Here is a 25061-nt window from a genome sequence, read left to right as displayed (position 1 = left end):
GCACCTTCGGCCCGCGCAACGTCACCCTCTGCTTCGGCGGCCAACGCTTTGCTTGGACGTTTGTAACCGCCAACGTGCCCATGGCTCTGCTAGGCGCCGACTTCCTCTGCGCACACGGACTGCTGGTGGACGTCCAACGGCGTCGTTTAATCAACGCTGAAACCTTCAGCTCCCTGGTATGCACATTAAGCAGCTCCGCGCCGACCGAGCTGGCATGCGCCGTCCCGGCGGCGAACGAGTTTGCTCGCCTGCTCGCGGAGTTCCCGGCCCTCACGCGGCCGACGTTTTCGGCCGTCGCAGTACGGCATGGGATCGAGCACCACATACCAACCACGGGCCCGCCGGTCTACGCCAGGGCCCGCCGCCTCGACCCAGCCAAGCTTGCCGTTGCGAAGGCCGAATTCGACGCGTTGGAGCACCTCGGCATCGTGCGGCGCTCCGATAGCGCGTGGGCCTCGCCACTGCACATCGTGCCGAAGCCGGGGGGTGGATGGCGCCCGTGTGGCGACTACCGCCGTCTTAATGACGCTACAACACCCGACAGGTACCCGATCCCGCATATCCAAGACTTCTCCGCCCGTCTGGCGGGACGGGTCATTTTTTCGAAAATTGATCTCATACGGGGATATCACCAGGTACCTGTCAGGGCGGCCGACGTCCCTAAAACGGCAGTCATCACGCCGTTCGGCTTATTCGAGTTCTTGCGGATGCCGTTTGGTCTCAAGAACGCGGCTCAGGCGTTCCAGCGCTTGATGGACGGCGTGCTGCGTGACCTGCCGTTCCTTTTCGTTTACCTGGACGACATCCTCGTCGCCAGCACGTCCCGGGCCGAGCACCTCCTCCACCTCCGAACACTGTTCGGGCGCCTCAGCGAGCACGGCCTCATCGTCAACCCGGCCAAATGCCACTTCGGCACGACGGCCGTTGATTTTTTGGGCCACCACATCACCAAGAACGGGGCTGTGCCGCTGCCAACCAAGGTCGAGGCCATCACCACTTTCCCGCGTCCCCGCACCATAAAGGCCCTGCAGGAATTCCTGGGAATGGTGAATTTTTATCACCGCTTCGTGCCCCGCGCTGCTCAACTCATGCGGCCCCTCTACGAAGCCCTCCGGGGCAAGCCGGCCAAGCACGACATCGCCTGGTCCGCAGCAATGGATGCGGCCTTCCAAAGCTCAAAGCGGGCCCTCGCCGACGCAACACTGCTCGCTCACCCGGTGCTCAACGCTCCCATCGCCCTCACCACGGATGCCTCCGACTACGCGGTGGGCGCCGTACATGAGCAATGGGTGAACGGGGTTTGGCAGCCACTCGCTTTTTTCAGCCGGCAGCTCCGGCCGAACGAGCTCAAATACAGCACGTTTGACCGGGAGCTCCTCGGTCTACACCTGGCCGTCCGCCATTTCCGCCACCTCCTGGAGGGCCGACCTTTCACGGCGTTCGTCGACCACAAGCCGTTGGTTTACGCCATGGCCAAGGTCACGGAGCCATGGTCGGCCCGCCAACAGCGCCACCTCTCCGCCGTGTCGGAGTTTACCACGGACATCCGGCACGTCGCCGGCAAAAACAACGCCGTGGCCGACTGTCTTTCCCGGGCCAGCGCGAACGCGGTCCACCTGGGCGTGGATTTTGCGCTTATGGCGGCGGACCAAACCACCGACACCACGGTGCAAGCCCTCCGGGCGGCGGACACGGGCCTCCGCCTGGCCGACATCCCCTGCGCGGACACTGTCCTGCTCTGCGACGTCTCCCAAGGCCGGCCTCGCCCCATCGTGCCCGTCACCTGGCAACGCCGCATCTTCGCCTCCCTCCACGGCCTTTCCCACCCGGGCCGGAAAGCTTCCCAGAAGCTGGTGTCGGCGCGTTTCGTCTGGCACGGCCTTCGTCGGGACGTCCGCGATTGGACCAGCGCCTGCACCGCCTGCCAACGGGCCAAGGTCCACCGACACACCCAGGCCCCGCTGGCACCTTTCACCGTGCCCGAACGACGTTTCGACCACGTCAACGTGGATCTGGTGGGCCCCCTTCCCCCATCACGAGGGTTCACACACCTGCTCACCATGGTGGACAGGACCACCAGGTGGCCGGAGGCCGTTCCCCTCGTCTCCACCACCACCGCCGACGTGGCGCAGGCCTTCATCGCCACCTGGGTCGCCCGCTTCGGCGCACCGGCGGACATCTCGTCAGACCGCGGACCACAGTTCACCTCTGAGCTGTGGGGCGCGGTCGCCCGCAACCTGGGGGTCAAGCTCCACCGTACTACGGCCTACCACCCCCAAGCAAACGGGTTGTGCGAGCGATTCCACCGCTCCATGAAGGCCGCGCTCATGGCCGGCCTTCAAGACGGCGGTTGGGCCGACCGGCTGCCGTGGGTCCTTTTGGGCCTTCGCACGGCCCCCAAGGAGGACCTCCAGGCATCCACCGCCGAGCTGGTCTATGGTCAGGTGCTACGCGTCCCGGGCGAATTCGTGCCCGACGCTACCAGCCCCTGGTCCGCAGCTCGCCAGCGCTCGGACCTCCAGGAGGCCGCCCGACGGTTTGCCCCCGTGCCGACATCCCACCACGGTGACCCCCAGTCCTACGTCCCCCCAGCACTCCGCACCGCGGAGTATGTTTTTGTGCGTCACGACGCACATCGGCGGCCACTCCAGCCGCCGTACGACGGGCCCTTCCGGGTGCTGCGACGGGACGACAAGTCGTTCGTCATCGACATCGGCGGCAGGTCGGACCGGATTGCAGTGGACCGCCTCAAGCCGGCGCACGTGGACGTCGACCACCCACCACGGGTGGCCCTCCCGCCGCGGCGAGGCCGCCCCCCGTCCACGGTGCCCCCCACTCGACCGCCCACCACCTCACCGGACCCCCTCCCACGACCCGCCAGGGGTCGCTTCGGCCGGGTCATCAGGACCCCCCTCAAGTTGACCCTGCCGGTGCAAGTCGATTCTGGGGGGACGTGTGTAGCGGCTGCCGCTGGGGTTACACAATCGCCTTGCACCTATCAAGGACGCGGAGCGATCACCAGGCCGGGCTCGTCCAGGACGCCCGGGCAGGCCCGCGCTCGACTTGCCAGGCCTCGGTCGGGACGCCCGGGCAGGCTCGCCCTCAACTTGCCAGGCCGCAGCCGGGACGCGGGGCCACGCCCCCTGGCGCCAGGCCTGGGCAAACCCCCTGGCGGAATAGATATATATTGCTGACCGTAAAACGTTTTTCCCAGAGTGCCTGAGTAGGGGATTCAAATAAAGCAGCTCAGATGAATTCAAGCTTTTTGTCGCGTCCATTCTTTCGATCGACGTAGGAGCCACAGCTCCTTCAATGGCATGTTTCCGTCGCATCGCAACTGGGCTGGTATTCATATAGTTAGGTAATGGAAGACAACAGGTTCTGACAATCTCACTCTATCACTCTGGAATGATTGCCTAACAAACCAACCTATCTATTTCCTTTGTCATCCACTGGAAGAGGTTTAGTCTCTTGAACTTATTGGTCTCACCATCAGCCATGACCTTTCCTGTGCTGACCACGTAGCAAAGATGGCCTCCAAAGCGAGCTGGAAACTGCGTATCAGTCAGTCCAAGTCTCCCCCGAGGAAAATCAGAGTTACTCATAGTCTACAAGGCCTTTGTCCATAGCTCAATGGAGTACTGATCTCCACTATGGGCTGGTGCCCCAGCATCACATTCTCCTGGATTCTGTGGAATCTAAAGCTCTCAAAATTATTGGATTCTCCTGTAACAATGTCGAAGCACAGGGACTGTTGCTCTCGCATCGCAGGCAGACCGGTGGTCTCTGTTTTCTACCATTTATTCTTCAACATTGCTCCCTCTGCTCTCTCAGCCATCCGAAACTCCGCAACAACTCCAGGATGCACGCGTTGTTCCAGTAACCTCCTCCTAGATCAGCGGTTCTTAACCTGGGGGTCGTGACGTACGCGCATACGCGAACAAAATACTGTGTGTGGTATGTACCTTTGTTCGGTTCCTAAAAATGGGCTCAACACATTGATGTGTTATTTATCAATGACCCCCGGAAAACCCCAAACGAACCCCAGGTTGCGAACCACTGTCCGAGATAAACTTCCAAAATCCAGGCTGACTGCACACCTCAACTCTTTTATTGCTCCCTTGTCCAATCGACTTCCAGAGGCTGTTCTGTCTCACCCTTCCCTCCAGGGCTTCAAGCAGTGCACCGCCATCTATTGGCATCCCCAATTGTATCCCTTGATCTGATCGTTATTACCCCCCATTAACCTATATTAACCCAACCATCTTTTCAGCGTTTCCTCCCGTCCTTCCTCTTTTCCTGTTCATTCATTCCCTTGATATTTGTCCCACTGCAAGTTGTACCTTGCTCTTCCATAGTTCCATGCGCCTTGTTTTGTACGTAAAAAAATAATAAAATAAAGTAATTAAACAGGTCATTCCGAAATATGTCAAGTAGGGTTTGGTTAACAAAGAAATAAAGTTTGGTTTACTGTTGCATTATTTTGTAATAGTCAACAAAAGCAATCAACTTAAAAAGTAGAACAAAGGGAGTGGTCCAATGAACCATAGATAGTTTGGGCAATTGGCGTCTACGCAAGCTATGTTAGGATTTTCAAAAAGCATTCTTATGGTAAGAATAGAACAGAAAAAGGTTGACGTGCTACTGACAAATGCTTATAGAATTCTGATTATGCAAGTCGTTATTGGTACGCGATAAATGTGCTGCCTTTCTCCGACTTCTGTTACGTATATATACCAATAGTGCGATCCTGAATATCTCGTTTCGTTAGTGGTGAAGCTGATATTTCATACAATGCAAAGAGCCACCCTTCTGGTTTCTGTGCCTCGGGATGTAGCAGATGCAATACATTTTTCACATTGTCATTATGTCATGGGAAGATCTTTCTCGAAGATCTAAGCCGGAATTGCCCGGTTGGATTGTGGTGGACAGTTGGCAGACCTTTCGGTCATCGGCTTTGCAAGTTCATTCACGTCCCCTAGGGTGGGTTCGGTGACAATTAACCGAGGGCTTCCCATGACGTAATCACAATGCACGGATAAATACAACACCAGGCAATTTGCGGAAGCATGAAGAAACTTGTCCGCCAACACAAGGTGAGGACAGGTCGGACCAACAGCGATAGACCGATGTTGGGTGAAAGGCCAGTTGGTTCATCAAGAGTATATTGGAGACATATCTTCATTGTAGTTGGTGCACCACCAAATCTTCTTTATGCAGTCAGTGGTCTGACAAGGCCAATAGCCATCTTTAAAGGACCCGCATGCCAAACAAACAAAGTGAGATTATACATAACAAGCAACGGTACCCGCCCTATGGGCGGGGCTTCAATTCTGAGGCCCAAATGAAAAGCTAAAATATCAGAAATTGAAGGCTTTTTTTATTTTAAACGATTTATATAAACATCCGTTGAATCATATCACACTCAAATCATCAAAATCTAAACAGTATCTTTAGAATTTCAATAAAAGCCACATCACTGTTCATATCGGTAAATATTATTCCATCATGTTTGGAAAAACTGGAAAATTGGAAAAATTGGGGAAAAAATGGAAAAACAATATAGCCTATTTTACACCAGGGGGTTTGAAAAAAAACTGGAAAATTGGAAAAATTGGAAAAACAATATACCCTGTTTTACTCCAGGGGGGTTGGAAAAACTGGAAAATTGGAAAAATTAAAAAACTGGAAAAATTGGAAAATTGGGGAAAAAAATTGGAAAAACATTATAGCCTATTTTACTCCAGGGGGTTTGAAAAAACTGGAAAATTGGAAAAATTGGAAAAACAATATAGCCTATTTTACTCCAGGGGGGGGGGGGGGTTGGAAAAATTAGAAAAATTGGAAAAACAATATAGCCTATTTTACTTCAGGGGGGGTTGGAAAAACTGGAAAATTGGAAAAATTGAAAAATGTGGAAAATTGGAAAATTGGGGGGAAAAAATTGGAAAAGCATTATAGCCTATTTTACTCCAGGGGGTTTGAAAAAACTGGAAAAATTGGAAATTGGAAAAATTGGAAAAAAATTGGAAAAACAATATAGGCAATTTTACTCCAGGGGGTTTGAAAAAAAACTGGAAAATTGGAAAAATTGGAAAAACAATATACCCTATTTTACTCCAGGGGGGTTGGAAAAACTGGAAAATTGGAAAAATTTAAAAACTGGAAAAATTGGAAAATTGGGGGAAAAAAATGGAAAAACATTATAGCCTATTTTACTCCAGGGGGTTTGAAAAAACTGGAAAATTTGAAAAATTGGAAAAACAATATAGCCTATTTTACTCCAGGGGGGTTGGAAAAATTAGAAAAATTGGAAAAACAATATAGCCTATTTTACTCCAGGGGGGGTTGGAAAAATTAGAAAAATTGGAAAAACAATATAGCCTATTTTACTCCAGGGCGGGGGGGGGGGGGGTTGGAAAAACTGGAAAATTGGAAAAATTGAAAAATTTGAAAAATTTGAAAATTGGGGGGAAAAAATTGGAAAAGCATTATAGCCTATTTTACTCCAGGGGGTTTGAAAAAACTGGAAAAATTGGAAATTGGAAAAATTGGGAAAAAATTGGAAAAACAATATAGGCAATTTTACTCCAGGCGTCCCAGGATTACCCACCCACAATTTCGTTGAGATCGGTTCAGCCGTTTTTATGGTACCTGGGAACAGACGGACAGACAGACATTTGGTGAATTATAGTAAGACTAGGGCATGCCCGTACTATATATATATCTAAAATTATATCCCCCCCCCCCTCTATTTACATGAAATGGTTTGGTCCATTCGCAAAGCCAAAGCGAACGGCTTGCGAGTACGGTGACAATCCCTCCCCTCTATTTACATGAAATGGTTTGGTCCAAAGCGAACGGCTTGCGAGTACGGTGACAATCCCCCCCCCCCCCCTCTATTTACATGAAATGGTTTGGTCCAAAGCGAACGGCTTGCGAGTACGGTGACAATCCCCCCCCTCTATTTACATGAAATGGTTTGGTCCAAAGCGAACGGCTTGCGGAGTTTGGTAAAGAAATCGCCATAGCGTGCACAAACGCGCAGGAAAGCGAAAGAATCGCAAATTAGTTTTAATTAGTTTTAAAACATAGTTTAACGCCAACATAGCGGCAACATAGTTTGCCAACGTGAAATAAATGAATACGCTCTCAAATGTGCCGTCCGAGGCAGAGTCTGTTCGGCACGTTCGGCACACGTGATAGCTCGCTGCTCTCTGATTGGTTGAATCCTTTTTTGGACATAGCTCGGTAACTACTTGTCCGATTAATATGAAACCTTGAAAAGGCACATCCTCGGGTCCCCAGCAATATACCTGGCAAGTTTCAAGTATATCGGACCGGTAGTTGTCGAGAAACAGCGGTCACAGACAAACACACAGACATACACACAGAGATTACTGGAATTATAGATAGATTATCTGAAACGTCAGCAGTTTTCAGCTATGGCATATAGTATCCACAAGCATGTGTGTATTCTATATAGTTTTCTGCCTTAATTGTCTCACTTTGTCATCAAAGTGGGAATGTTTGTCAAGCTACATCCTATGAGCTCTGCTCACCAAGCTGCAGGGTCTTCGCTTTGGCTGGCTGGGGGATTTCCGATCCACACTCACAAGTAGTAGCCTACATGCCCAGGAAGTTGTTCTTTCTCTTGCTCTTCCCTTGGAAGCTGTTGTCTCCCAGTGCAGTGTTCCGCGTCGACTCGTATTTCTGGGAAACATCAGTGACACATTGGAAAAATGCTCCACACTTCCACCGATGATTCCGGATCACATGTGCTCGTGAAGCAGCACGTTCCTCGTTACTCTTGCCAAATCCGGTCTCGCTGATTGCTTTCCCTGCTTTGTCATCTTCCCTCGTCCATGGAATCATGTCTTTGAATGCATCCAATCTTTCTCCTCCCTCCAGGCTTTCACATAGTGGTGACCGACTGCCATCTTGTGATTCCTCCCATTACCTTTTCTATTGTAACTGACCTTTATCTTCCATCCACCTGTCACGTGTTATCTGGCTGCAATTACACTGTCTATTGGCCTTCCCATCTCTTTGTAACTCCCAATCACCTGTTTACTTGTCTCAACGTGCTTCCAGTTTGAGTGTCCCTAGTTGTGACCCCGTGCGTGCGAAGTGAAAAGTGGGCTTAAGCAATTGGGTCAGTCTGTCTGCAAATGTCAGTTTATGATCAAGGAACAACTTCATTTAATTTATTGTTATATTTTGAACACGAATCGGAACATGAATCGGAAAACAAACCGATCTTTATTTAATTAAAATTAAATTTTTATATACACACTTGAACACTGCAGAGCACAAAACGCCTTTGTGACGCTTTCAAAACCTTCCCAAATTACCAGAACTTCGGAAAAACAATTACGACACGTTTTACATCATCTCGACCAATCAAATTTTCCGCTCGCAGACCTTTTGTTCTCATAACTGCGCAGGGGTAAGGTGTTCTATGAGCTCTCGAGTTTTCATGCCCGTTTGTGTATTTTTTTTTTTGGTATACAAGATCGAGGCTCGTGTAAGAAGTAACATTAATCACAAAAAGACAAACTGACACATAAAACATAAGATAAAGGGAGCGGGAGACAAGATGGGGGGAGAGACGGAAGCACACAAGCACAACATTTGAGAGCAGGAACATCGGGAGATCTTTGGGAGGGGGAGGGCTTGGGGGGAGGAGGGACAGGAAGGGAGGGGTGGGGTGGGAGAGGTATAAAACATGGACACTGCTCGGACTTCCAGGTAAGAAGTCGGAATTTCAAAAAAGTGGATCTGGGGTGGAATGTGGAATTTCAAAGTGGAATTTCAAAACGGGGGTAGAAAAGATCAAGGTTTTGGATGGGGGACGATAAGAGATGGTGGTGAACAGCTGTTTTAAAGACCTGGAGGGAGGAGTGGGATCGAAGGGAGTGAGGGAGTTTGTTCCAGAGGCGGGAGAAAAGAGGAATGAAAGAGTGAAGGTGAGGAAAGAGTCTTGATTTTGGCAGTTTAACCATAAGAGGGTTGCAGGCAGATCTTGTGCGACCTGCAGGAATATTTTGGGGACAGAGCACAGACAGAGCTGGGGGAGCAAGGCCGGAGAGGAGTCGGTAGAAGACAAAAAGACCACCAACCTGCCTGCGGTGAGCGAGTGAAAGGCCCTCGGAGTTAGCTTCATCGCGGGAGATTCCAACGATTCTGAAAGCTTTGGATTTGGACCCAATTTGTCGTAATCCACCAGTTATTCTCTGCTCCATTGTCCGTGCATTTGCAATTCTCACCTCTGTCATTTGCCTTTGTCGTACAAAACATTGCTGAGAGATCAATGTACGTTCGATTCTGTCTAACTGATTCATTTCAAGCATAAACTCAAACATCTCGGATAAACGTCACTTCTAAAAGGGCAAGGAAACTTGTTTTGAGCATTGCACATTAATTTTATTGTTTAGCAGCACAAAGTATACCATCATAAATAGCAGACCAAAATAAAAAATCAGATTTGAAGAAAATACAGCCATAAGCACACAATATCAGGTAAATATGACCATTAAAAACGTACATTCAAGTTGTTTTTTGCAATAATATGTAAAAACATAGTCCTAGAATTCAGGATTTGTATTGCGGTTTGATGTTCATAAAGTTTTCCATGTTCCTTCCTCCACAACCCAAAGTTTTATAGAATAATTATATAACTGTTTTATTTGGCACAGCGCACCAACACACATATATTATGTACAAGTTATATTCTTTTCGAAAGTTAAAAGTTAATTTCTGATAAACGTCTGCATAAAGTCCGATTCGGAATTCACGGATTGGAACCTGGGATCCAGGCGGACGAATTGAGCTTCAATCCATCCCACTGCATCTTCTCTTGGAGTTTCCGGCGCTGCGATGGCATCAACTGTGGAACGCTTCGGCTCTGCGATTCTTTCCAGGGAAGAACTCTCGCGAACAAAATACACTGTTACTTCACAGGCCACAAATGCACTTCTTCAGCAAAGTAAATGAATGCGTAAATATAGGAATTGCCGTATTATATGTCGAGGCTTCATGCGGAGGAGAGCAGTGGAAAACATCCATACCTGGGTAACCTGGGTAACCTGGGTAGAAGCAAGCACTCGGTCTATCCGAGCAATGGCATTTGTGGGGTATGACGTCGCAGGAGTTGAACTGGCATCACTCAAAATAATCAATTCGCCAGATGCCAATTTAACGCATGTGACGTCATACTCATGTCATAATGGTAATGCACATGAATTTTTTTTTTTTTTTTACCTCCAAGTACCGAGCACATTGCAGGTGTGCTTTACGATACATTGCAACCAATTACGACTCAAATGTGGCTTTTTTTTTTTTTTAGGTTCTCACTTCTGCTGTCACTATAACACATTTCAACAATCCACACTGTATTTTGTTGATGTGGGGATCAAAAATCCTCAATTGTATTATTTAGAAATGAACATCGTTTTTGTTTCATGAACAGCACTACGTATTGTCGTCATTGTTCTTCATAATGCCAGGTAACGGGCTGGACGAGACAAGCTCCTTTCTTCACTGTCGACATGGCGTTGCAGGTTCCTCCTGTAGGAAGAAGAAGAAGAAGACGAAGAGGAAGAAGAAGAAGAATTAGGAGAGGAGGAAGAAGAAAAATCTCATGTTAGGTCCAGGAAAACAATCAGGGTCCTTATAAATGAGGTTTAAGTGTTAGGCAGGTCTAACTGTTGGTTTATGTGGTGGTGTAGTGAGGTTGACTTCCTGGATTCCCAAAGATGTTCACTCACATTTTGTTGGTGCGTCTTCAAAACTAGCACCAGTAATCTGATGCACATTCAACTGCCATTCAACTGCCTTGCCCTTGAGAGTTATCGTTTTTGTTTTTCATATCATCAATAATATTGTTGCGGTTATGGAAAAAGGATCTCGGGGTGTCATCAGGAACCCTTAGAACAGGAACTCAACACATCAGGAACCCTGAGTTAAATATCCCATGAGTAATTGTGCTGAGACAAGCGCCTTCCCCGAGTATCAGGGACGGGGAAATGCGTTGTTAGGGTTAGCGGGTTCCACCCCACCTTGTGATTCCCCACCTTCTCGAGATTTCCCCCATCCATCCATCCATCCATCCATCCATCCAAAATCCCTCCTGTCCTCAATTCCTTCAAGTCCCTACCCCCTCCCCGTGTACCTCCCCACAGCACAAACAACACTGACACCACAACCACACCGATGCCACAATCACACAGAGACCATAATCAAAGCCGTTCACAACATCATTCCAATGCCAGCTGATAACCAACAACATCATTCCAATGCCAGCTGATAACCAACAACATCATTCCAATGCCAGCTGATAACCAACAACATGATTCCAATGCCAGCTGATAACCAACAACATGATTCCAATGCCAGCTGATAACCAACAACATGATTCCAATGCCAGCTGATAACCAACAACATGATTCCAATGCCAGCTGATAACCAACAACGTGATTCCAATGCCAGCTGATAACCAACAACATGATTCCAATGCCAGCTGATAACCAACAACGTGATTCCAGCGCCAGCCCATAATCAACAACGTGCTTCCAGCGCCAGCCCATAATCAACAACGTGATTCCAGTGCCAGCACATAATCAACAACGTGATTCCAGCGCCAGCCCATAATCAACAACGTGATTCCAGCGCCAGCCCATAATCAACGTGATTCCAGCCCCAGCCTATAACCAACAACGTGATTCCAGTGCCAGCACATAATCAACAACGTGATTCCAGTGCCAGCCCATAATCAACAACGTGCTTCCAGCGCCAGCACATAATCAACAACGTGATTCCAGCGCCAGCCCATAATCAACAACGTGATTCCAGCGCCAGCCCATAATCAACAACGTGATTCCAGCGCCAGCCTAAAACCAACAACGTGATTCCAGCCCCAGCCCATAATCAACAACGTGATTCCACCACCAGCCCATAATCAACAACGTGATTCCAGTGCCAGCACATAATCAACAACGTGATTCCAGTGCCAGCCCATAATCAACAACGTGATTCCAGCGCCAGCCCATAATCAACAACGTGATTCCAGTGCCAGCCCATAATCAACAACGTGATTCCAGCGCCAGCCCATAATCAACAACGTGATTCCAGCGCCAGCCCATAATCAACAATGTGATTCCAGCACCAGCCCATAATCAACAACGTGATTCCAGTGCCAGCCCATAATCAACAACGTGATTCCAGCGCCAGCCCATAATCAACAACGTGATTCCAGTGCCAGCCCATAATCAACAACGTGATTCCAGCGCCAGCCCATAATCAACAACGTGATTCCAGTGCCAGCCCATAATCAACAACGTGATTCCAGCGCCAGCCCATAATCAACAACGTGATTCCAGTGCCAGCCCATAATCAACAACGTGATTCCAGCGCCAGCCCATAATCAACAACGTGATTCCAGTGCCAGCCCATAATCAACAACGTGATTCCAGCGCCAGCCCATAATCAACAACGTGATTCCAGTGCCAGCACATAATCAACAATGTGATTCCAGCACCAGCCCATAATCAACAACGTGATTCCAGCCCCAGCCTATAACCAACAACGTGATTCCACCACCAGCCCATAATCAACAACGTGATTCCAGTGCCAGCACATAATCAACGTGATTCCAGCCCCAGCCCATAATCAACAACGTGATTCCAGTGCCAGCACATAATCAACAACGTGATTCCAGTGCCAGCACATAATCAACGTGATTCCAGCCCCAGCCCATAATCAACAACGTGATTCCAGTGCCAGCACATAATCAACAACGTGATTCCAGTGCCAGCACATAATCAACGTGATTCCAGCCCCAGCCCATAATCAACAACGTGATTCCAGTGCCAGCACATAATCAACAACGTGATTCCAGCACCAGCCCATAATCAACAACGTGATTCCAGCCCCAGCCTATAATCAACAACGTGATTCCAGTGCCAGCACATAATCAACGTGATTCCAGCCCCAGCCCATAATCAACAATGTGATTCCAGCCCCAGGCAATAATCAACAACGTGATTCCAGCACCATCCCATAATCAACAACGTGATTCCAGCACCAGCCCATAATCAACAGCGTGATTCCAGCCCCAGCCCATAATCAATGTGATTCCAGCCCCAGCCCATAATCAACGTGATTCCAGCCCCAGCCCATAATCAACGTGATTCCAGCCCCAGCCCATAATCAACGTGATTCCAGCCCCAGCCCATAATCAACGTGATTACAGCACCAGCCCATAATCAACAACGTGATTCCAGCACCAGCCCATAATCAACAAAGTGATTCCAGCACCAGCCCATAATCAACGTGATTCCAGCCCCAGCCCATAATCAACATGATTCCAGCACCAGCCCATAATCAACAACGTGATTCCAGCCCCAGGCAATCATCAACAGCGTGATTCCAGCCCCAGCCCATAATCAACGTGATTCCAGCCCCAGCCCATAATCAACGTGATTCCAGCCCCAGCTCATAATCAACGTGATTACAGCACCAGCCCATAATCAACGTGATTACAGCACCAGCCCATAATCAACGGGATTACAGCACCAGCCCATAATCAACGTGATTACAGCACCAGCCCATAATCAACGTGATTACAGCACCAGCCCATAATCAACGTTATTACAGCACCAGCCCATAATCAACGTGATTACGGCACCAGCCCATAATCAACGTGATTCCAGCCCCAGTCCATAATCAACGTGATTACAGCCCCAGCTCATAATCAACGTGATTACAGCACCAGCCCATAATCAACGTGATTCCAGCCCCAGCCCATAATCAACGTGATTACAGCCCCAGCCCATAATCAACAACGTGATTCCAGCCCCAGCCCATAATCAACGTGATTACAGCCCCAGTCCATAATCAACGTGATTCCAGCACCAGCCCATAATCAACGTGATTCCAGCCCCAGCCCATAATCAACATGATTCCAGCACCAGCCCATAATCAACAACGTGATTCCAGCCCCAGGCAATCATCAACAGCGTGATTCCAGCCCCAGCCCATAATCAACGTGATTCCAGCCCCAGCCCATAATCAACGTGATTCCAGCCCCAGCTCATAATCAACGTGATTACAGCACCAGCCCATAATCAACGTGATTACAGCACCAGCCCATAATCAACGGGATTACAGCACCAGCCCATAATCAACGTGATTACAGCACCAGCCCATAATCAACGTGATTACAGCACCAGCCCATAATCAACGTTATTACAGCACCAGCCCATAATCAACGTGATTACGGCACCAGCCCATAATCAACGTGATTCCAGCCCCAGTCCATAATCAACGTGATTACAGCCCCAGCTCATAATCAACGTGATTACAGCACCAGCCCATAATCAACGTGATTCCAGCCCCAGCCCATAATCAACGTGATTACAGCCCCAGCCCATAATCAACAACGTGATTCCAGCCCCAGCCCATAATCAACGTGATTACAGCCCCAGTCCATAATCAACGTGATTCCAGCACCAGTCCATAATCAACGTGATTACAGCACCAGCCCATAATCAACGTGATTACAGCCCCAGCCCATAATCAACGTGATTACAGCCCCAGTCCATAATCAACGTGATTCCAGCACCAGCCCATAATATCAACGTGATTCCAGCCCCAGCTCATAATCAACGTGATTGCAGCACCAGCCCATAATCAACGTGATTACAACCCCAGCCCATAATCAACGTGATTCCAGCCCCAGCTCATAATCAACGTGATTACAGCCCCAGCTCATAATCAACGTGATTACAGAACCAGCCCATAATCAACGTGATTACAGCCCCAGCCCATAATCAACGTGATTACAGCCCCAGCCCATAATTAACGTGATTACAGCACCAGCTCATAATCAACGTGATTACAGCACCAGCCCATAATCAACGTGATTACAGCACCAGCTCATAATCAACGTGATTACAGCACCAGCCCATAATCAACGTGATTACAGCACCAGCTCATAATCAACGTGATTACAGCACCAGCCCATAATCAACGTGATTCTAGCCCCAGCCCATAATCAACGTGATTCTAGCCCCAGCCCATAATCAACGTGATTACAGCACCAGCCCATAATCAACGTGATTACAGCTCCAGCTCATAATCAACGTGATTACAGCACCAGCTCATAATCAACGTGATTACAGCCCCAGCCCATAATCAACGTGATTACAGCACCAGCCCATAATCAACGTGATTCTAGCCCCAGCCCATAATCAACGTGATTCTAGCCCCAGCCCATAATCAACGTGATTACAGCACCAGCCCATAATCAACGTGATTACAGCACCAGCCCATAATCAACGTGATTACAGCCCCAGCTCATAATCAACGTGATTACAGCCCCAGCCCATAATCAACGTGATTCTAGCCCCAGCCCATAATCAACGTGATTCTAGCCCCAGCCCATAATCAACGTGATTACAGCACCAGCCCATAATCAACGTGATTACAGCTCCAGCTCATAATCAACGTGATTACAGCCCCAGCTCATAATCAACGTGATTACAGCACCAGCCCATAATCAACGTGATTACAGCCCCAGCTCATAATCAACGTGATTACAGCCCCAGCCCATAATCAACGTGATTACAGCACCAGCCCATAATCAACGTGATTACAGCACCAGCCCATAATCAACGTGATTACAGCCCCAGCCCATAATCAACGTGATTACAGCACCAGCCCATAATCAACGTGATTACAGCACCAGCCCATAATCAACGTGATTACAGCACCAGCCCATAATCAACGTGATTACAGCACCAGCCCATAATCAACGTGATTACAGCCCCAGCCCATAATCCTGTGATGCCTGCGTCATGCCATAGCTGACGGTGTGCCACTGCAGCATCACCAGGATGGGCGCGCCAATGGGTACATGGCATGCAAGGGTCGAAGAGTGTGGAGTGACCCATGCTCCCCGAAGCTCGGCCCCGCCCGCGGGCAGAGAGTGCTGCCATGAACCTTGCTCCCCTCGAAGCCTCGGCCAGGACTGATGAAAGCCAGAGCACACCAGAGCTAAAAGTGTTGCCTCGCACACCAAGAACCTGGACGTGTAACGGAACCGTGTGCCTGCTTGTTGAAGGTGGATCCCTAATACCTGCCTGCCATTCGAGCTGAACGACGAGGCGAGACAGGTCATGCCGGGGCGAGTCGCTGTGAGCGGACGGCGACATGAGGCTCTTGGCACGCAGTGGCACCAACTGACCTTACATGAGCCGCCATAATGTGTCAACTTAAGACGCACAAAGAGAATCCAAGAGGCCATGAACCATTAACCTCCGTCTTGACTGTACGAGGTACCGATTTTGACGAGTGCCGAAGAGGAGCACACGGGACGGCGAGACCGGAACCAACCTGCAGGTTCTTGCGCCACACGTTGACAGCAGCAAACGCCAGCTGCATCTGCTTCCTCCTCGCGTCTTTGTGTCGCTTGTACGCGATCTCGATGAAAATGAGAAACATTCCTGCCACGATTCCGCCAGCCACCAGCATGAACACACCTGTGAACATGCATGAATCATACCAATAATTGGCTCAACGTAAATTACCCTGCCATGTATCACGTTGTTTCTGGCACCATTTGCCCACTGGATTGCCCCCGGTGCCCCCGGTGCCCCACAGTTGCAGTGATGAACCCACATTATGAACTACAAGGTGTGTTGCTTGATGGTGTTTCGTATTGGTTTGTTTCTAATGGGCATGTTTCTACCTGTAGTTCATTTAATGTACACGATGCCCACAAGTGTGGGCATTGCTGACCGTGTGCTAAGATGTTGCCATTCCGCTTAAGACCTGTTGCGTAGGCAGTCTCGACCATCGCAGGAAACACCTGTTAAGTAACTCAGTTGCCGCAGTTTCCTTTCCGGCTGTTGGCAAGGAAGGGCCTCATGCCAATCTATTGTAGCTGCCTGTGCCAAAACCATTTGTTTACGTTCTTCCTCGGCGAGACCAGAAATCGTAAGACGCAGAAGCAAGGCTGTGTTTTTCGTTTTTTCAGGCCCACAAAGGTCACATTGATGCTGCGGCTGCGATTCCCGTAAACATGCCCGTTCTCACGTGTTGCTTACCCGCCATGTTTTCGAAGGTTAGAGTGGCAGGAGAGTTACTGCGGCCGTCGCACTCTTGGTAGCGCACCCACATGCGATCCAGGTCCTCCATGAAGCCGCTCTCGTGGAAGCTGAAGCACACCACAGCGCAACACGCATAATCGCACTGCGTATTGATCGAGCACTAGAAAACACCAGCTTAACATGTTGAAAGTCATTGGAATCTCCCGCGATGAAGCGAACTCGAGGGCCTTTCACTCACTCACCGCAGGCAGGTTGGTGGTCTTTCTGTCTCATACCAACTCTTTTCTTTACTGTCTTCTACCAACTTTCTCTGGTAGAAGAAACTTGTCTTCTTCCAACTTTTTCCAACAACTCCTACAACTTCAACTTCTACCTTCTACCAACTTCTTCTACCAACAACAACTTCTACCTTCTACCAACTTCTTCTACCAACAACTTCTACCAACTTCTACCTTCTACCAACTTCTTCTACCAACAACTTCTACCAACAACTTCTACCAACTTCTACCAACTTCTTCTACCAACAACAACTTCTACCAACTTCTTCCACCAACAACAACTTCTACCAACTTCTACCTTCTACCAACAACTTCTACCAACCAACTTGTCTTCTACCAACTTTCAACTTTCTTTCTGTCTTCTACCAACTCCTTTCTTTTTCTTTTATCAACTTTCAACTCTTCGACCAACTTTCTTCTACCAACTCTCTTTTTCTGTCTTCTACCAACCTCCTTCTACCAACTTTCTGTCTTCTACCGACTCCTCTCCGGCCGAGCTCCCCCTGCTCTATCTGTGCTCTGTCCCCCAAATATTCCTGCAGGACGCACAAGATCTGCCAGCAACCATCTTATGGTGAAACTGCCAAAATCTCGGCTCTCTGCTCACCTTCACTCCTTCATTCCTCTTTTCTCCCGCCTCTGGAACAAACTCCCTCACTCTCTTCAATCCCACTCCTCCCTCCAGGTCTTTAAAACAGCTGCTCACCACCATCTCTTATCTTCCCCCATCCAAAACCTTGATCTTTTCTACCCCTGTTAATTCAACTCCTGGAAGTTCTAGAATCCTGGAATTCAAATGCCCCCCCCCCCCCTTCCCACGCCTCCTTCCCCCCAAGCCCTCTCCCTCCCACAGATCTCCCGATGTCCCTGTTCTCTGCTGTTGTACTTGTGTGCTTCCCTCTCTCCCCCCCATCTTGTCTCCCGCTCCCTTTATTATATGTTTTATGTGTCAGTTTGTGTTTTTTATGATTAATGTTATCTCTTACACGAGCCTCGATCTTGTATCCAAAAAAAAAAAAAAAAGTCGTGATTAATAAAAAATAAATTGATGTGAAGACTCCAGCATGACTGAGCGGGTGTGGCATCAATCTCTGGACACAAAGTGCAGGATACTAATGTTGCCATTCCCAGCTTTTTGGTGGCTACCTGCATAACTGGCAACTAAAACTAATGGCCTTTAAAATGGAACATTAAGGAAGAGGGAGTCTTTAAATCAAGGCCATAAAATCTGGGTGCTGGATTGTACAAAAGGAGCTTTTCAATAAAATAATCGAGGAGCATTAAAACGGAATCAGTACATGTGCTCCGTATCGCCATGAGCTCACTTTTGATCCTTTAAAAAAAAAATACGAAGAAGAGTTCTCAGGCAAGGTTATCGCATAAGGACGGCTCTCACTTGAGAATGGCGAGAGAAACTTGCTGCTTCCAGGGACTCTCCTTGCGCATCCCGATGCCGAAGCCGGAGCGAAAGAACAGCTCCCCGGCCGTGACCAGGTCACACTTCTGTGAGGCCTCGAACTCCAGCACAGCCGAGTCCCAAACGAAGGCATGCAGAGTGCTGCAGATAACATCATCCTATCAGTTACACAACACCATTGTTAGCCCCCGTTGGACTCGGTCCGAAACGGGGACTCACGGATTGGGTCTTCTCTGTCCGTCCGTCCGTCTGTGTGTGTGTGCGTGCTTCCGCAATCATATCTAGGAGATGTATGCACCGATTTAGTTCATACTGGGTACAAAGACAACGCATGATGGCATATATACATATATATTTTCTTTCGCGATGTGATCAAAGATGGCCGACTCGCGGCCATTTTAGTTGCAAAAAAACCCCGATTTGAACAGGCCACCAACCATTTCCCGGACATGCATTTACCGGTCTTGTTTAAACTTTGCACACAGATAACGAATGATAGCTTACACATGCACATCATTTATTTTCGAGATCATATCCAAGATGGCCGACTGGCGGACACTTTGTTACTTAAACGTGTCCCCAACCATTTCTTCAACATGCATGGTCCGATTTTGTTCAAACTTGGCACAAGCACAGCACATGACGGCAAAAACGTGCACCTCACCTTATTTTGTGATCTGAACAAAGATGGCTGACTGGTAGACTGGTGGACATTTTACTTGTAAAAAAACCCCGATATTGAGCACGTGCATGGTCCGATTTTGTTCAAACTTGGCACAAGCACAGTGCCTGAGGGCATATACGTGCACCTCACTTTATTTTGTGATCTGATCAAAGATGGCCGACTGGTAACTGGCGGCCATTTTAGTTGAAAAAAAACCCAATATTCACCACATTCTCAACCATTCCTCGGATATGCATTTACCGATCTTGTTCAAACTTGGCACACAGATCATGAATGATGGCTTACATATGCACGTCATTCTTTTTCGAGATCAGATATATCAGATCAGATATTCGATATATATATATATTGTTACGGAACCCACCGTCGGCCTCTTCCCCCCTTATCGAGGGGGGATTAATCCCCTCGTCTATGACTGACCGACGTGGTCCTGAATTTGCCCAAGCTCCCTCCGGAGAGGCAGGTGAGCAACCCCGTTCACGACCGCGGACAGATGTTAATTGCCGAGCGGATGGCAGCCCTCGGCACGAACCATTAACAAGAACTAGACCCGATTCTCATTCGTTGGCCAAATCATGCCACAGGTATTCAATTGGGAAATCACAAAGACGACCGGACGAGCATGAAGAAGAAGAACGAAGGTAGGAAATACAAATATAATTTATTACTAATATTTACACAATCAAAGGAACCAAGGAGAAGGAAGGATACGAAAATAAAGACAGAAAGGCTGGAAGGACCAGAAGACACAGTGCAACACTAGCTTATACAGACTTACTTAAACCCCAGGACAACACAGAAGACGGATGACAATCTGACTTACACGGGGCATGAAGGCAGGAACGGCTGGAGGGATGAGCAGGTGGAATCACAGGGCACAGCGAGCAGGTCCACTCTGGGTGGGAAGCGAGGAGCCGGGAGCTCCAAGTATTTGGCTGTACACCGCGCACCGGCAGGTTGGTTCACAGCAGTGCGTCAGGGCTCCGTGCGGTACGGACTCGGTGGAAGCAGTGTTGTCGGTCGCACCTCACCATGGAATGCTTGGTTCGTGCTCTCTCCCACTCATGTGCTCTTTCACGCTTCTCCTTGGTCCACGCATCTCCCGCATCTCCGTGGGGGCGTCCGCCGCGGGTTTTATGCCACGCCTTACCAAGCCATACCCACCGAGCCTGTGGTTGGTCGCTCGGGGCTCCACCCTTGATGACGAGGTGCGGGCTACGCCCGTAAGATGGCTCCTCCCCCCTTTTCTCTGAGATTACCTCGTGGCTAATGGAGTCTTGTGGCGAAGAACACAACCCCAAAGCAGCAGCGGCGAACGCCGCCTTGCTGGCAGGTTTCGGAGGCCATGGGGATATTTCAGGGGAGTCTATCTTATTTGAATTCGGTGCAATGGAGTGTCAACTAATGGGCAACAGAGCCTTAAACTCACATATAATAAAGAAATAACTATTTAAAAGGGTATATGATTTGCTACGTGCATGTATATGGATTAACTAGGACGACCTTTGACCTTTACACACCAAACGGAGATATTTACAAGGAATCATTACACTACTCAGAGGGTGATATTTACACAAAAAAAACAAGATTCTCAAATCCACAACAATATATATTGTTGTGGATTTGAGAATTGTTGTGTTTTTGTATTGTTGTAAGTGTAATGAATTGTTGTACATATCACCCTCCGTAGTGTAAAGGTCAAAAGGTCGTCCTCGTGATTACTCCATATACAATCACGTAACAAATCATAGATCTCCCTGTTCAGTAGTTATCTCCTTATTATGTGTATTAGTTTAAGGCTTTGTCTTCCATTAATTGACACTGCATTGCACCAAATGAAATAAGGTAGAATCCCCTTTCAATTGCCACCAAAACGAAATTGCCAGCAGCGTTCGCTGCCCTTTGGCTGGGGCTCGCCCAAATCGCCCCAAAACCTCCATTACGCACATGGTTAAGCTGGAGAAGGAGGAGGAGGAGCCGTCGGATCATGGGTGTGGCACCACCTCGTCATCAAAGGTGGAGCCAGCGAGCCCCCACCAGCCAACCAGGGCTGATAAGATACCATCACAGGCATGGCACGCATTGATCTTGAAGCGCATTATATAAGCGCCTGCGCAAGCTTTTTGACGGCAGATGCGTGAGAGAGACAGCAGATGCGTGACCCGGCTGAGTTCTGCACAAGAGAGATTTCTGCAGAGAGCCGCTTCAACCAGCCCCGTTTCAACCAGCCGCGTGAAGCCCTGACGGGACAGCGAGTGACCCTGCCGGTGTGCGGTGTAAAGCCGAATACAAGGAACTGCCGGCTCTTCGCTTCCCGCCTGGAGCGGACCCGCTTGCGGTGCCCTGTGGTCCCACCTTCGCATCCTTCCCGCCATTCCTGCCTGAGAATTCCCCATTCGTGCGAGTCTGTCTTTGTTTGTTCTGTCCCTGGGTTAAGTAAGACTGTTTAATATAAGCTAGCGTTGCACTGTGTCCTTCTGGTCCGTCCCTCTTTCTGTAATTATTTTCTTATCTTTCCATTCTCCTTAGTTCTTTTGGTCTTGTAAATAATAATAATAAATTATATTTGTCCTTCCTACTTTTGCCTTCTTCTTCTTCACATCCATTCGTCTTTGAGGTTTCCACATTGAATACCTGCGGCACGATTTGGCCAACGTTCAAGAATCGGGTCTAGTCCTTGTTAATAGTTCGTGCCGCGGTTGCTAAAACCGCTCGGCAATTAACATCTGTCCGCGGTACGAACGGGGCTGGGCACCTGCCTTCCCGGAGGTAGCTGTGCAGAGTCAGGGACCCCGTCGGTCAGTCAAAGACGAGGGGATTAATCCCCCCTCGGTAAGGGGAACAGAGGCCGACGTTGGGTTCCGTAACAATATATACACACATCTGACTGACTGATATTAGTGTCTGGTACATTCTGGGTGTCGTAGAAAGCTGAAATCTGGCGTGCCGATGGACATTGAAGCCAGTACACCAGGAAAAAACGCCAGAACCGTCGAAAAGCATTCGTAAATTACATAACTGTAAACTGTGAGATAAAACTCTCAATGAAAATTTACGTAAAAACAGTAAACTCTCCGTAAAAAAAAAAAAAAAAAAAAATTCTTATTTATTTTTTAGCTCAAAATAATCTTAAATAGGATAGTGTAATCAATGGTTCTTCGTACCTTGTTAAAGTATGTGTTGAAGTCTGTTATTAACATCCCACTCATTTGTAGTGGGCTGATCGGAGAGCTCAGAAGTAGCATACTTGTCAAGTCTGGATTTGATTTCCGACCAGACTGTAAACTACAGGTAAGCTGGCAATTTGTGAATTACAAATTTCTGCACCAACCTACAGGGGACACTGCTGCAAGAGCGCAGCCACACTTGCACAAATTATGCAATAACCAGCCAGGTGCTGCACAAGAATGTAGGTATAAGTCATCCGTACCCATCCTTGACTGACTGGATAGCATCGGCCGCGCTGTCGTAGTTGTATTTCTCCATATGACGGTACATGGTGCTAAATTCGACCTGCCGGCGGAAGTAAATGTCCACGGAGCTTTGCTTCACTGTTGCGTAGATGAACTTGTCCGAAGGGTTGCGTAGCTGTTTTTGGGAGGGAGGAATGACATCATAGGAGTGAAATCGGACAGTACATGTATCTGATAGGAGTGGGAATACAAAATAGAAGTTGGGTTGTTTAATTTTTCTTTTCTTTTTTAATTAATGTATCTTGGCCACAATTACCGGCCACAATTATTCCCACGTCCTTGTGTGGGTTGGCCGGTGGAAGTTTTTGGCCCAAGTCTTTCAAGAACTGGCTGGTCAGACCTGATGCTCGATTATATAGTCAGGACAGGAATTTTGGCCAAGGTGGTCGGGATTCAAACCCAGGCTAGACATCTTAGAGGTGAGTGTGCGTACCTTTCGGCCATCCTGCCAGCCCGCTGTTTCATTTATTTGCCTCCTTAACGACATTCATAATTAGTGAACTGCCCTGCAAATCCTTTTTCTTTTTAAAACAATAACATTACCAACTCTGGGATGTACGAGGAAAGGGATGGTAGATACCCGCCACTGTAGCATGAAATTGTTTGCAAGGAATTGCTACGCGACAATATGTATATTATGCATATCGTTGTGGAAATGACTTCTAGTGGTTAAAGAAGCTTAATATAGCATAGTTATTTCCTTAAAGTGATGATCTAGCATAAGGGTAAAGTAATTAATTGTGATATTAGATATGCGTCGCTTAAGTAATAGATAGACGCCATCTGCCGACCCTGGTGTTTGTGTCTACAAATGCTCAACTCTTCGAGCTTGTATTTTATATTCTTTCCTTTGTGAAATCTGAAAGCACTCACTCGGCCTTGCGGCATGATAGTCCAGTCAAAATGTGAATGGACCCGCCACTAATTGCAAGAGAAACGAAGTAATACTTTTCTGAGACCTTGATGTCTACTAAATATCTGCCCAAAATTATACTTAAATATATTGAGTGGAACATGGTTTTTCAGGTCCTTTCCGATTTGGGAACTTTTCGGACTACCGCAATGTTTGGAAATTAATTATATGACAATATCACTCCTAATAATACACCAAATCAACTATAAATTATTTATTTAACCATGTTTGAATACACTACCACAACTATTTGTACCCAATGTCCCTCTGTCCGTTCACAATATTTAACACGTCACTTCGTCTCTTCCATGGTCACTATCATCAGCATCCTCGAAAACGTCCACTGATTCGTCTGCATTTGCACAAATACCTCTGCACTCCCGACATGCAAATGTGCAAGGCAGCCCAATTTTCCGACAACCACAACGTTTATCACTGCAACCACCGTTGCAAGAACACCTAACCAGCTTTAGGAGATAGTTTGGTGCTGCAGCGAGGTCAGAATGCATAGGGATCATCCTGGTGTCCATGATCCTCCATCCCCAGTCAAGCGGGTTGAGTTTGTGTCCTTTCCACTCCTGAACCTGTTGGAATACCCGTAGGCTGTGATATTTGGAAGCTGAGCTCGTGGGCAGAAGTACCCATGGGTGCAACGATGTTTTGTTTGTTGTCACCTTAGCATGAAATTTTGCTACCCTCAATTCGTTCAAATTGTCTGATGGTTTGCCTCCGTACACACAAACCATTGCTCTGTCTCCTGCAGCAATGACCTCATCCTGTGTTGACTCTTTATTGCCGAAAATTAGGGCCTCTTGCTGGAACATTTCATTGTCCTTGAACAGTTTGAGTCCAGTGCCTTTGCCGATCCCAAAGACCCTTGATGTCGTGTCGCATCCCAGGTACGCATGGATGAAGAGAATGTTTTCACAGACAGTATCACCCAGAGCCTCTCTGACTTTGCCAATGTCCAAGTATTGTCTTGGATTCAATGAACCCTTTTTCGGCTCCGACATTAAGTAGAGAGTGTGCGCAGTATTCTTGCGAAAATAGTAGCACAGTAGTATCAACAAGTCAGTGTCTTCGCCAACAAGAACAGTGTTGGATTTTGAAGAGCTACAAACTGCAGTTGTTGCTATGAGTAGGTCCGCATCCCCACTCGCATGAAGCACTTCACAATGAGATTC

The 25061-nt window shown here is 48.2% G+C and overlaps 1 protein-coding gene across 1 annotated transcript in view; it reads right to left on the bottom strand.

The window, feature by feature from the left end:
• Positions 1–9407: 9407 nt before the first annotated feature.
• The window catches only part of GRIN1 (glutamate ionotropic receptor NMDA type subunit 1), a 95027-nt gene continuing 79373 nt past the window's right edge, over positions 9408–25061 (bottom strand). The window contains exons 16-20 of the mRNA XM_068109619.2: positions 22922–23079; positions 18786–18947; positions 17109–17218; positions 16396–16541; positions 9408–10569 (exon numbers count right to left, since the gene is read on the bottom strand). Of these exons, the coding sequence (XP_067965720.2) occupies positions 10540–10569; positions 16396–16541; positions 17109–17218; positions 18786–18947; positions 22922–23079 (606 nt within the window). The 3' untranslated portion in view covers positions 9408–10539. The remainder of the gene's footprint in view (positions 10570–16395; positions 16542–17108; positions 17219–18785; positions 18948–22921; positions 23080–25061) is intronic.

Source organism: Myxine glutinosa, chromosome 3 (genome assembly GCF_964187855.1).
Source record: "Myxine glutinosa chromosome 3, kmMyxGlut1.1, whole genome shotgun sequence".
Taxonomy (NCBI): domain Eukaryota; kingdom Metazoa; phylum Chordata; class Myxini; order Myxiniformes; family Myxinidae; genus Myxine; species Myxine glutinosa.
Note: the sequence above shows the minus strand (reverse complement) of the source record. Positions and strands in the feature narration are given on the sequence as shown.